Below are 13,097 nucleotides of genomic sequence, written 5' to 3' on the forward strand. Positions count from 1 at the left end.
TGACGACAGCTACACATCCAGGAACGAGATGCCGATCAGCTTCGGTAGGGGCCCATCGCGGATGTGCCGAGAAAGATGTTGGTCGTTATTGCAGGGTCGAGTCGTAGGCCAGATCAACTTCAGATGTAGGTTAGGTAGGGACTGCAGGTGGTCTTGTGCCCCTCCAATTAATGTCAGAGGTACGCACGCAACGAATCCCATTTGGAGTTCGTGCTCGGGTTTAAAGACGTAATTGCGCTAAAAGACAGCCTGCAACTGGTTACCCCAGTCCATCCCAGCTCCAGCCAGTTGGCTCTCAAGCTCCCTAATCCACGGCGGAATTACTGGGTCACCGAACGCTGCCCAGCACCTTTACAGTGGCCACATGTGAATGAATGTGCATGCAACTCGAGCTTCGATGCGACATAGCTCTGTATCACCGTGACCACCGACCGACAACGACCTTTTTTCCAAACCTATTGCCTGAGGACCCCTAGAATTCCTATCGCAACACCATTGGAACGCGATTCCTCCAGTTCTCGATCAATCAACCATGACGTCCTCGCTCCTCCGACCGCCGGGACATCTGTCTCCCGCGACTGCTCTGCAACTATCACAGCAAGCTCCTATCATAATCAAGAACTCCCCGGGAGCGGTAACGGCGTCGGCCCTTTCATCCCTCTTCAGTGCACCCGAAACACCCGAGCTGTGGACGATATACGAGAACCTCCTGCTTTCATGCCTTCGCACAGGAGACGAAGAATCGGCGCATCTGTGTCTCGGTCGACTGGTGAATCGCTTTGGCGATGACAACGAGCGCGTCATGGCCTTGATAGGTCTGATGAAGGAAGCGGATGCCACAGACGACGCCACACTCGAAGTCGTACTGAAGGAATACGAGGCATTGCTGCAGGAGAATCCGACAAACATAGTAGGCTGCCTCTTATACATCGCTTGGTCTATCTACTGTGCAACCGTCTAACACAGCTTGTTCTCTAGCCTATCGTAAAGCGCCGCGTCGCCCTCCTGCGATCCATCGGTCGCATTTCGGATGCAGTCACAGCCCTCATTGGGCTGCTCGACTTCTCTCCCACTGACAGCGAGGCTTGGTCGGAGCTGAGTGATATTTACTTCTCCCAAGGACTGTACTCTCAGGCCATCTTCGCATTGGAGGAGGTACTTGTACTGCAGCCGAACGCGTGGAATGTAAGGATGGGACGTTTGTTACCCTCAAGCGCCAGGTCACTAACGCGGCTGCCTAGATCTACGCCAGAATAGGAGAGTTGCTCCTCATGTCCGTCAAATCGGGATCGGGGGACCAGAACGATAGCGCCAAGCAACTAGGTGAAGCACTCAAACGGTTTTGCCGGAGCATCGAGCTCTGTGACGACTACCTACGTGGCTATTACGGCTTGAAATTAGTATGTTGTTACGACCCTCCGTATTGACCCAGCAAGGCGGTTGGACTAACTTCTAGGAAGACAACAACACAGCTTCTCAATGACCCACCGAAGCCCTCAAAACAGGCGGAAAGTGATGGTCTCGCGCCGCCTAACTTGTCCACTCTCCAGAAGCTGGATGGGCTGGCCACCGAGAAACTCGGGGAGATTACGCGGAGGTTCACAGCCGGGGAAAAGGGTTGGCAGGGCTTTGACGAAGCCGAGATTGCTGCGGCCAAAGAGCTACTAGAGAAGAGTTCCAGCACGACTGTTCGTTAAGGCGGGCGGGCTGGCGGGCCTGCAAGGTGCCAAATCTACGATTCGATCTGGTGATCCAGTCACTTATGCCTGTGCTGTACTGACTCACAGCAAACCATGCAGCCAACAAGTCGGGATATTCTACCCCTGACCGGCCGGGAACCATGATAGCCACCAACTGCCACTATTGTTGGCAGATCAGGTACGCGCGCTGTATTTGCAGAATGTCGACTCAATTGATACCCTACCAAAAGCTAGCAGCACGCAATCAGCCAGGGGCTATTGGGTAGAAGATGGTGGGATGATGTAGATTCGTTAGATGAGCCCACTGCCCCTCTGGCGTGGCTCCAGTCGTCCACAACGGACGCGGAGGCTGATGGCGAGGCAGCAGGAGACAGTAATTGACCGAGAGACGAGGCGGCTCTTGCATGCGCTTGGCACCCTCATTCGAAAGGAACTCTCACCCGAAAGTTGCTGAAAAGTCCCTCCCACCCGTGTCTTTACCTTCATGTCGATGAACCGGAACCGGTCGAAGCTTGGGCAGCAAGGCGTTTCATTAGGCTCGCTATTGCCGGGCTGGGAGCCAAGGCTCACATCCACCAGCTACTGTAGGTTCCACTTAGGCCAGTCTGCCAGTCATGGCCGTTCAGCGAGTCAGCAGCGAACACTGTCGTTCAACGATGCAGACATGCTACTCCATATCCACCCCAGCCCTGTAGCTTGTCCTTTCTTGGTATGCCTGGGGCTGGTGTACGCGTTCTCGACCGTTATTAATACTCGTATGAGATCTTCTATACCGTGGAGACAGCTCGGTAAACACATAAACGGTGACTTGCGTATATCGGGGACGGTATAGTAGCAGCAAGTGACTCGACCTTGGCAGAAGGACTAGTCCTAGCCTGGGGTTTTGAAACCTATCGGTTGGTTCACTCAGGCTGTCTGACCCGGCTTCCTTGTTTTTCTACAATATTCTGGCTGGCAGTATTGTGTGCCAGACAGACTCACAGACAGACTCACCGAATTAGACTGTCATGTACTAAGCCTCGCTGGACTTCTAACCGTACCATTCAGCGGGGATCAGACATGCGTGCAGCTGATTGAAGGCCTATTGGCTAGGACGACGAAGCTGCCTGTTCTACCTACTTCAGCGGCTTCCCCTAACGTTGGGAGGAGGAGTGGTTGACGCAAGCACAGGTGAGCTGTCGGTCTCAGCGGACAATTCATTGGGCATGAGCCTCATGCACCTCAGAGTGAAGTGCTGCATATCGGCTATGCCCGCAACAGCAAGTTGCCTAGAACGAGCCGGGCCCTGAACTGGACTGGAGTGAGGGGCAGGGCAAAGTAGCAGTGTAGTAGTGCCCAGATAGTGCCCATAGCAACAGCGGTGTGCTCTTCCTCCTCCCACCACCCTTCCCTGCCACCCTGCCACCTTGCCTTTGCCCCTCCAACCCCGCCAGTCAGGAAGGCCCATTGAGTCTTGACTGACATCGGTTGTCGCTTCACAGGAGGTTTCAGATGTCAAGTCAAAAAATAGACCAGGTAGAAGAAAAAAACATGACGACATGTGACAGTATTGGATATAGCGATTATGTACATTATACTACAGATATTCTCGTAATGATTTGGCGTCTGACATATTCAAAGTCGTGGTCTGTCCGGGTAAGCTCGATACAACGGCACACATCTCTTGATCTGCGACTGGATACACAGAAAAGCAGATGCCGGGGTTGGGTCCATCGCGCCGCAAGCACCGTCCGTCTATCAATGCGCCCCCAGTTTGCCCAGTACTTGATAACTACATACATACATACATACGCCCCGTGCGCGCTCTCCCCTCCGATTGCCCCGAACGAACAAGGAAGCCCTCGCGAGCTGGGTGCCCACTTGTGGCTCGAGGTTCCGATCGCAGTTCCAGAATATCCTTCCACTTGGTAGCTTACAATGTAGGGTTGAGGAGTATTTTATAGTTGTTATGTATAAAGGCCCCGACTATAGACCGTTGCCACTACAGACCTCTGTCTAGACCACCGCCTGACACCGGCAATCCGTCTGCAAAATGCTACTGTAGAATGCAACCAGTTGTGCGTGCAGTGAATAACTCCCTGCTAATAAGATGAAACGATGACAAAGAAGTGTGTGCATGTAGGTAAACAATCGAATTGGAGGAGGTCAACAAAGCATGATTGATGGATGCACACTGCTCCCATCCCTTCTAACGCCTACCTACCTTAGTTGCACTAGATGCTAGGCACAACGTGACCAACCTTGGCTCCCTTGGGCACACACTTATTAGGTGTGAGGACTAGTAATCAGCAACCACAACTTACCGAGAAGCTGGCTAGCTGCCGTCGCGGTTTGAGAAACCCCCAAGGAAAGAGAGCTGGCGGGCTGGGCAAGCTGGGCTGGGCTGCGAGACGTTACGTCGCTAGCTACAGCTAGCTGTATTACACACACCGTCATCTCGGATGCTGTTGAAGCCCACAGGCAAGCGGCAACAGCAGCAGACACAGCAGGTAGGCTAGATTGAATCCTCCCCTCTCGGCCTTTTGTCAACAACACGGCGGGACGGACAGACGGAGAGCCCTGTCGTGGCATACCATGTGCATACTACTGGGTGGCTAAGTAGGTACTTAGCTACGACATAGACACGATTTCTCCATCAATGCCTAGGTCAGGCAAATACACCAGCTTCATGTAAGTCGGTAAGATAGGGAATGTAGACGGGCATGTAGGTAGGGTGTATGTCGTAGTACATACATGGTTAATGCTTTGCTGACACCTATATAATAAGCGGTGGACTTCAGCCGCCCCCAAACCTGGAAAGTCCTCATCTCTGCCGTCTTCTTGTCTTTCGTTACTGCTCGGGCCCATTTAAGAAGAGAGGGGGCCGCTTGTAGATCGGACTGGATCTTTCTTCGCAATCCATCGTTCAACCCCTCCATTTTGCCATCCGCGCGAGAGGGGACCGAAGAGAGACATACAGTGATAGACCGCAAGGGCTTGATCTGGTGCCTCCTCCTGACGATCCCCGCGTCACCTACCACCTGCCTATGTACCGACATTATTGTTACCTACTACTCCCCATTTGCATCTATTGATCTGTGCTGATACCCCAATACACATACTTCTGCCAAACAAGGATTGTGCTTTTCGGCTTAATCGCATAACAAGCTGGCGAGTGGGCACCTGCAGTCGCCCGTGTGTCCGTTTTGTTGCAGCGGAGTGCTCACCGCGCAGACTGGCCTGGGGGACGGAACTGGATTGGACTGGAGGGGACATTGGACATTGGACATTGGACCGGCCTGGGACTGGACTGCCTAACCCAGCCCGCGCCTTGACTGAAGCGAGACAAGCAGCACTGAGAGAGCAGAGACGAGAGAGAAAAAAAAAAGCCGACGAGGGGGGCCGGTCAATAAGACCCAATTGCCTCTTTACCTTACCCAAACATTTTCGTCGGTTTCTGCCCTTTGCGACCCAACTTGTGCAAAGCAGCCGGGATCTTCCCTCCAGCGCTCACTTACACACACTGAAGCCCGTCCGTCACCTTGCTACGAATTCGTCTCCCCGCGATTATTCCTCCCTCCCATCCAAACACCTGCCTGCTTGCGATACAAAACCACCGGCTCTCGAAGAAGGAAACCTGCTCCTTGCTTGCTTTTTCTCGGTTCCATTTTCCCACCGCCTGGTCCCTAATCTTTGTGGCCCTTTTTGAGTTCGATAGCACGCCCGAAATTCGAACCAATTTCCCATATTGCTTCTTCACTTACAGCCCAATCTCCAAATTCTGACCAAGGCCTCGGGACACCCACACCTGCCTACCTGCCTGCCTGCCTACCCTAACCTACCCGCCACTCGGGAGAGACAACAACAATAACAACAACACTACCGCCGCCAACCGCCAATTTCTCTCTCCTCCCACCAACCCTCGCCGCCTCCTCGAACTAGTTGTCGAGCAGTTCTAGCCAATTACAATTTTAGCGGCGCCGACTCGGTTTCGCGACACTTGCTTGTTGTTGTGCGCATCCAACCACGAGCCAGCTCGAAACTCAACCATAAGCGCGGTGTTTCTAACCGCTCACACAGAAAGGGCGGTCCTATCTCCTAGAGTTTCTGTCTCCATTCCCCTTGGAGCCAATCTTTGCCCCGGCTTTCTTGAGAGGAAGCGTCGGTAGTGAAGGACAGTCACATTTCACTTGACTCCTCATGTCTTCGTAGGTGCCCACCACGAACCCAAAGACCCCGCATCCGCGCACGGCGACTGACTTGATACTTGGTGGTTCAGAGGCAGAGGGTACAACGTTCGAACTTACCACGCTGATCCTCCCGGCAATTGGTCTTCAAGCCAAGAAGACTCCTGGTCGTCGCAAGAGCAAGAAGAGGACGAAAACGAAGACTGGACGGATTCCCAAGAGGAAGACGACGACCTTGATCCCAACGACTCAGCCTCAACCGCACCCGGTCCTGCACAGAGCAGCTGGGCACAATCTAGAGCCACGGTTCGCCAACCGGTCCGCCGTCACGTCGTCCAAGCAAGGGCTCATTCCGGTTTTCGGCACGTCGCGCCGAACCCAGAGCCCAGTCTGGATTCTGAAGACCCATACTACGGGCCGCGCGCTCCCTTCGGGGCCCCAGTGGGGGCCTAGGGGCGCCAGCGGCCCAGGCCCAGTCGGTTACTACGGTGGTCGTGGTCAGCATCCGGGGCCGTATGCACCACCAAGCCATGCTGGCGCCTACGGTCCTCCAGCCCCGTATGGAGGGCAGCAGCAGATGGTGCCGTACGGAAACCAGTACAACCCCTTCGCGGCAAACAACGCTGCCCCTGGCGGAGGTTACTTTGGCAATGACCACAGGGGTGGCTGGGGTGGTGGTGGTGAAATGATGCCGTACCCTGGAGGGCAATACTTCAACGGTGGTGGCCAGTACCCAATGCCTCAAGCCATGCAACAATATCAGCAATGGGCTTCTCCTCCTCCTCCCCCACCAACGGACATTGCTCCTCGTACGCCTGCTCCTCGTACGCCGGCCCCACCACCAGAGCCCCCCAAGGAAGATCCCGAAAAGGAGGCAATGAAGAAGAAACTCGCAGAGATCGAAGCTGCGCAAGCTAAGGCGGAAGCCGATGCAAAGCAACGAGAGCTGGAAGCCAAGATACGCGCCGAGGCCGAAGATGCTTTCAGGAGGAAAATGGAAGAGATGGCCCGAGAAGAAAAGGCCAGGGCAGAAGAGAGAGCAATCGCTCTAGAGAATGCCAAGAAGCAGATTGAGGAGGCTAAGAGAGAAGCTGAAATTGCCGCTCGGGAAGCCATTGAGGCGGAAAAGAAGGCCGAGGCCGAACGCGCAAAAGCTGCAGCAGAAGCTATTGCCCAGGCAGAGCGAAACGCGCGAGATATGCTTGCAGCAGAACGCAAGGCCGACGAGGAGCGAGCCAAAGCCGCAGCAGAGGCTGTGGCCAAAGCAGAGAGAGAAGCCCGTGACAAGCTCGAGGCGGAACGCAAAGCCGAAGAAGAGAGGAAGAAGAAGGAAGCTGAAGCTGCCGCTCTGGCCGAGGCTCAGGCCCAAGCCAAACTTGAAGCTGCCCTCAGGGCAAAGGAGGAGGCCGAGGCCGCTGCCAAGAAGAAGGCCGACGAGGAAGCCGAATGGCGCAAGAATCTCGAGGCTGAAGCCAAACTGAAAGCAGACCTCGAGGCGCGGGCAAAGGTGGAAAAGGAGAAGAAGGATGCGGAGGATGCCGCAGCCGCCGAAGCAGAGAAAAAGAAGGAGGAAGATGCTTACAAGAACAGGCTCTTGGAGGAAGCCAAACAGAAGGCCGAGGAAGCGAACAAGAAATCAATGGGTAAAGACAAGGCTCCCATTCGATTCAAGGATGCTGTTGGGAGGAAGTTCAGCTTCCCCTTCCACATATGTCAGACTTGGCAGGTAAGAATCGGCATCCCTATTCGTTGATTGACACATGGCTAACATAATTATAGGGCATGGAAGAGCTCATCAAGCAAGCCTTCTTGCATGTCGACGTTATTGGACCACATGTACAAGCTGGCCACTACGATCTCCTTGGTCCCGATGGCGAGATCATTCTCCCCCAGGTCTGGGATAAAGTGATCGAACCCGATTGGGCCATCACGATGCATATGTGGCCGATGGACAGACAACCCAACCCAGCAGCCCACTTGGCAGGTCGGCCCGGCGGTGTGCCTCCTGGGGTTAGAGCTCCCGGGATGCCTATGCCTGGCCGTCCTGGTATGCATGGGATGCCCATGGGTATGGGAGGACAGCGCCCGCCCGGTCCACCGATGGGAGGGCATCATCCCGACCACCACGGACAACATGGCGCCCCTCCACCACCTCCACATCCAGCAATGCGCCCAGGTGGCATGGATCCTCGCATTATTCAAGTAGAGAAGAAGTCGTCCAAGAAAAAGGCACCAAAACCTGCTGCCGGTGGCTTTTTGCAATTTATGGCGGGGAAACAAACCAAGCCGAAGAAGTCCTCGTAAGTCAATAGCATCTATCCTTTTCGGCGTTCTCTATCGGCCGTTACTGACCCTTCCTCTTCTAGACGAAAGTAGCTTTCAGCGTAACCCACGGATGATGGGTGCCAAAGCCACGTCGGAAATTGTCGAATTTACTGCATATATTCTGTCTCATCTATTTTATAGTTTCGAGACCTTCTTTTCTTTGCTTACTGATTTATGGCATTATACCCCGGCTAAAGACAGTCTGATCATTGTTCTGGGACAGGAGTAGCTTGTCTGGTTTCTTTCAAAGGCGGTTGCGGACTGGCGATGACCACTAATCTGTCCTGGGTACTTCTACGTCGAATTGGTTGAACATTTACCTGCCACCGCCCCCTGGAGCTGGTGGTCTGAATAATCGCCAATTCTATTTTATTTGGATCTGACTATTTGGGAGGAGGCGAGACGAGACGAGACATGTTGAAGTGGAAGCGTTGGCTTTTACAATGAGATTTACGGGGCCATGATACGAGGAACAAGGGGCGTTTAGGCAAGCATGAGTCATGTTGGGGAGTATACGATGGTTGAGTGTCTTTGACTGGTGTCTTCTTTTTTTATATCTATACAGTGGAGTGGTACAACCATGGAGTTTCGAGTCAAACACGAGTCAAATAAATACAATTCAAAACAATTCCAACCCTCTCGTGTCCAAACTCCGTCGCCAATGCGTGGTTCTAAAAATGTGCCTCTATGCTACTGTTGTTGGAGCTGACACTGTACAGTCTAGCTAGTAGAGGGTTCGAGAGGTACAGCCTCATTCGATTGCTCTCAACTTCCCCCAGAGGTTCATGATTTCCTAGGGTTACCCAGCACACGGTGTGCCTCCTTGACAAAGGCTTCCACCATGATGGGCGCCAGTTTGTCCGCGACGGCCGAGCTGACCGCGGCGTACAACGGATTTGAGAACCGGTACCTGAGGCTCAGGTCCACCTCGCTCCAGTCGACCTTTGCCTCCCCCGTCGTGTCCGTATTCGGCAGCGGCCGCACCGTCCAGCGCGTCACCAGGCTCTTGAAGACGCCCCCACGGCCCCCGCCTATGCCGGCCCCAGGGCCCGGATCCCGCAGGCCCAGGCGTTCCAGCTCCGCGGCGGGGATCTCGGGGCCTGCCTCGCCGGAGATCGCCTCGACGATCCGCCCCGGGACGCAGAAGACTCGGCTCGTGTACGTCTCCTGCAGACCGCCCCAACCTGCGGTGAGATCGGCTTGCGCGGGCCAACGTCTTTGGGTTTGGGCGGTGTTTTCTCCTCCCGGTGATGATGACGAAGAAGAGGGCAGAGGCGCCGGGTCCGTCCAGCGTGTCACTCGCGCCGAGGCGCAGTAGGGTAGGAACCGCGGGTAGCTGTCGATGTCGGCGATGATCTCGTACAGCCGGTCCGAGGCGTAGGGGAGCGTGCGCCGGGCCGTTAGGTGCTGTGGGGGACTGTTGGCGTCGGGCATGGAGAGGCCGGGGATGTTGAGAAAGCCGCGGCGGGTTTGGTGGGCGATTGAAGGCATCCAAGGTCGTGCGACGGCTCGAGGCGCATTGCGGGCGAGCCGCTGGGCGCAGGGCCTGAGGCTTGTCGTCGCCATGCTGTGTTGGATTGGGTGGAGAGGTTGTCTACGAGATTTACAAGTAACGAGTGACTTTTGTCGTTATGGATACATTATTAGCGACTGACTCAATTGTTTCCTCCGAATCATGGAAAACCAAAGATCGTGGCGTCGACCATAATCGTGCTACTGTCGCAAGTCTTTCTCGATGCGATCTCGGCTTCGCAATCGATAAAAAGTTCCAGCCACAGATAAATCGCATCTTTGCTCGGCCAGCCACGATCTGGTTGGTGGCCCCCGCGCCCCACCTAGCTGGCTTCCTCAAAAGTGCTTTCATTATTTTTTTCCACCCTGAGAAAACTTCTTCCTCCCAACTCAGCAAAGAAACAAGAAGCCTTTTGCGCCGATTGTCAGCTTGCCAGCATGGGATCGAGAAGTTGGTCGTGAAACACCCATCGCTTCAGTGACATACTGAGAGTGCATTTTTATTTCATTCGATATGGCTTCCGCCGCTGCATGTGAGCTGCCGCCTGCCTCGACCGAGCAAGAGCTGGCAGACAAGGCCTCCACGCTCGCGCTGGAAGAGCAGGGTGTCTCTCCTGCCGTCGAGGCTGCCGCGGCTACCTCGCTACCACCGCACCGGAGCCATGATCCTCAGCACAACATGAAGCGGACAGATCCCTTCCAGTTCGGGTCCCGCTTCCTGCAACAAGATGACAACGTCTTCGAGTTCAATGCGTGGGATCACGTGGAGACTGACGACACCTACAAGGAGTACGCTGAGGAGCAATTCCAGAAGCAACGCGAGTCGCCAGTCTCCGACTTTGACAAGAGTAAGTCACGAATCCCTCTACTACCACTCACTTACCACACATTCCCCCATACAACCCTGGCTTGGGTGATGATTCCCAACAATCGCATAGTTCATCTGATTAAGATGATGACAAACTGTAATAGCAAATGTCTTTCGCTCCCATCTGACTTATCAAGCCAAACACAACTCTCTCGTCACTTGACCATTGCAGAAAAGCCTCGTGCTAACTTTCTTATCAGCCAGATTCAATTCGGACCCTGCCAAATGGTGGAACCTTTTCTACAAGAACAACACGGCCAACTTCTTCAAGAACCGCAAGTGGCTACAACAAGAGTTCCCTATCCTGGGTAAGGTCACTGAGGAAGATGCTGGTCCCGTAGTAGTCCTGGAAGTCGGTGCTGGCGCCGGTAACACGGCCTTTCCTATTCTGGCAAACAACAAGAACCCTAAGCTCAAGGTACACGCGTGCGACTTCTCCAAGAAGGCCGTGGAAGTCATGCGTGGTCATGAAGAGTACAACACCGAGCACATGCAAGCTGATGTGTGGGATGTTGCAAGTGATGAGCTTCCCCTGGATTAGGAGAAGGCTCAGTAGATGTCGTAGTCATGATCTTCATCTTCTCTGCCCTATCCCCGTTGCAGTGGAAGAAGGCCGTTCAAAACATCTACCGTGTCCTCAAGCCCGGCGGCGAAGTCTGCTTCCGTGACTATGGAAGAGGTGATCTCGCGCAGGTCCGGTTCAAGAAGGGTCGATACCTGGATGAGAACTTTTACATCCGTGGTGACGGTACGCGCGTCTACTTCTTCGAAGAAGACGAGCTCGCCAAGATATGGAAGGGCGAGACTCTGCCCAACATGAGGCCCACGGAGGGTGAAGATTCATCACCCGCCGCCGAGACGACGGAACCGAAAGAACTTTTCGATATAGAAAACCTTGGCGTTGACCGAAGACTCTTGGTAAATAGAGCCAAGCAGTTGAAGATGTATCGGTGCTGGATGCAAGGTCGTTTTAGAAAGAAATAGACATCATTTTCCAGCAACACCAATTTTCCTTCGTACTTGATGATTCGTTACCTTCTGTGCATCCTGGATCGTGCCTATCCCTATCCCGTACGATGTTACGTTTGACGTGCCTAAAATGCCTATTGTATGAGAATATGTACTATCAGACAACGGCGATTTAACTCGAGCTGCCCACGCCCATGTACACGTAATCATGCGCCTAGTACCTCGACTAACCTGCGCCGCTTGTCGCTACCAAACTCCATGCTATCTAGGTAAGCTGCAACACCACCATATTGGCTCTCGAGGTGGTCGTGGATCCTGGCGACAAAGTCGGGAGGGCAGTCGCCCCAATCGGGCGTCAGGCCGATCTCTTCGATCTCGGCGATGCGAGTCTCACGGTCCGCCTCGAGGGCTTGCTGCGTCAGAAGGTAGTCGTGGCTGATGGCCTCGAGCGGCACGCCCAGAGTCATAAGGACGAGGGCGACGATGAGGCCCGTCCGGTCCTTGCCCTGGGTGCAGTGGACCAGGATAGGGAGGGAAGGACCGTCGCCGCCGCTAGTGCTAGCGGGAGCGGGAGGTGGTTCCAGGAAGGCGTTCAGGGCCTCGAGGATGTCGGCGCCCGAGTGGTCGAGGGTGTCGAGGCCCATGCCCACGAGGCCGCGCGGGAGCATGACTTCTTGGCTCATGATGCGGATGGCGGCGATGCGTTGGCCGAGGGTGTAGAGGAAGATGAGTTTGCTTTGTGGAGACTGATCAGTATATTATTTCGTATATACGGATTGGGGCAAGTTAGTATGTGTGTCCAGGACGGATACTACTCACAAAAACCCGAGCCAGGATAGCTGGCTGATGAGGAACTTTTCGAACTTGCCGCCCGTGATCTTGATCTCGAGGTACCGCAGCCCGGGGATCTGGACGGGTTCGGCTAGGGCGGCGTTGGATTGGAGAAGGGCCGGGACTTTGAGGTCGGCTTGGCGCTTCTCGGCTTGCTTGACATGTTCGGTTCTGGGGAATGGGTCAGCTGCTATCTTAAGAGGTCAAGAACGAGAGAACATATACTTGGTTCGCAAGTCTATCACTGTCTTGATACCGTATTCATCCTTCAGTTTGCGGCGGTCCTCCGGGCTGGCATCATCTTCAAAGGTACTTGGCGTCAGCACTCTAGAAAGAAAGCTTCATGTACGATACTATATCCCAAGGGATGAGGCAGCCACGTGACTGGGGGGTTGTATAAGAAGCACTCACCTGGCCGTGCTGATCGGAAAAAGACCCCCTCTCGAACAAGTCTATGTGATGGAACACCACGGTTTAGTTTCAGGTCTTTCTCGGATATCGATAGCCGCAGGGATAGAGGTTTGTTTACCTCTTTCCACATTGGGTATTAACGGTTTGGCCAACGTCTCGAAAGTTCTGGACGTTGTCGAGAATTGTATTATGGTCCATTTCGCCCATGTTGCCAAGATATGATGCAGTCAGTGAATTGCCGATACAATGAGAAAACGTAAGATTGGCGGGTTCTCTTGGCCGTATCTGGCGTGAGTATGGCTGCAGCTTTTTTGG

The 13,097-nt window shown here is 54.2% G+C and overlaps 6 protein-coding genes across 6 annotated transcripts; 4 read left to right on the forward strand and 2 right to left on the reverse strand.

The window, feature by feature from the left end:
- Nucleotides 1-532: 532 nt before the first annotated feature.
- On the forward strand, nt 533-1,697 carry PG997_013930 (TPR repeat-containing protein C19B12.01; the record flags this gene model as incomplete). Its single annotated transcript, XM_066818244.1, has 4 exons — nt 533-910; nt 979-1,185; nt 1,242-1,400; nt 1,461-1,697. 4 exons carry the CDS (start codon nt 533-535, stop codon nt 1,695-1,697), a joined length of 981 nt encoding a protein of 326 aa, XP_066663936.1.
- Nucleotides 1,698-5,879: 4,182 nt separating this feature from the next.
- On the forward strand, nt 5,880-8,170 carry PG997_013931 (uncharacterized protein; the record flags this gene model as incomplete). Its single annotated transcript, XM_066818245.1, has 4 exons — nt 5,880-5,887; nt 5,959-6,172; nt 6,270-7,592; nt 7,646-8,170. 4 exons carry the CDS (start codon nt 5,880-5,882, stop codon nt 8,168-8,170), a joined length of 2,070 nt encoding a protein of 689 aa, XP_066663937.1.
- An 804-nt stretch (nt 8,171-8,974) lies between these two features.
- PG997_013932 (cyclase dehydrase family protein) lies at nt 8,975-9,757 on the reverse strand (the record flags this gene model as incomplete). Its single annotated transcript, XM_066818246.1, has 1 exon — nt 8,975-9,757. The coding sequence occupies one exon, from the start codon at nt 9,755-9,757 to the stop codon at nt 8,975-8,977; it is 783 nt and encodes a 260-aa protein (XP_066663938.1).
- Nucleotides 9,758-10,217: 460 nt separating this feature from the next.
- On the forward strand, nt 10,218-11,112 carry PG997_013933 (tRNA(Thr) (cytosine(32)-N(3))-methyltransferase; the record flags this gene model as incomplete). The annotated part of the gene is made up of 2 exons (XM_066818247.1): nt 10,218-10,551; nt 10,772-11,112. The coding sequence occupies 2 exons, from the start codon at nt 10,218-10,220 to the stop codon at nt 11,110-11,112; spliced, it is 675 nt and encodes a 224-aa protein (XP_066663939.1).
- Nucleotides 11,113-11,138: 26 nt separating this feature from the next.
- On the forward strand, nt 11,139-11,555 carry PG997_013934 (uncharacterized protein; the record flags this gene model as incomplete). The annotated part of the gene is made up of 1 exon (XM_066818248.1): nt 11,139-11,555. The coding sequence occupies one exon, from the start codon at nt 11,139-11,141 to the stop codon at nt 11,553-11,555; it is 417 nt and encodes a 138-aa protein (XP_066663940.1).
- Nucleotides 11,556-11,746: 191 nt separating this feature from the next.
- PG997_013935 (protein-tyrosine phosphatase-like protein) lies at nt 11,747-12,989 on the reverse strand (the record flags this gene model as incomplete). The annotated part of the gene is made up of 4 exons (XM_066818249.1): nt 11,747-12,275; nt 12,360-12,542; nt 12,597-12,698; nt 12,901-12,989. 4 exons carry the CDS (start codon nt 12,987-12,989, stop codon nt 11,747-11,749), a joined length of 903 nt encoding a protein of 300 aa, XP_066663941.1.
- Nucleotides 12,990-13,097: the final 108 nt, after the last annotated feature.

The sequence above is a fragment of the Apiospora hydei genome, assembly GCF_038363865.1.
Source record: "Apiospora hydei strain CBS 114990 chromosome Unknown utg000009l_segment0_segment0, whole genome shotgun sequence".
Taxonomy (NCBI): domain Eukaryota; kingdom Fungi; phylum Ascomycota; class Sordariomycetes; order Amphisphaeriales; family Apiosporaceae; genus Apiospora; species Apiospora hydei.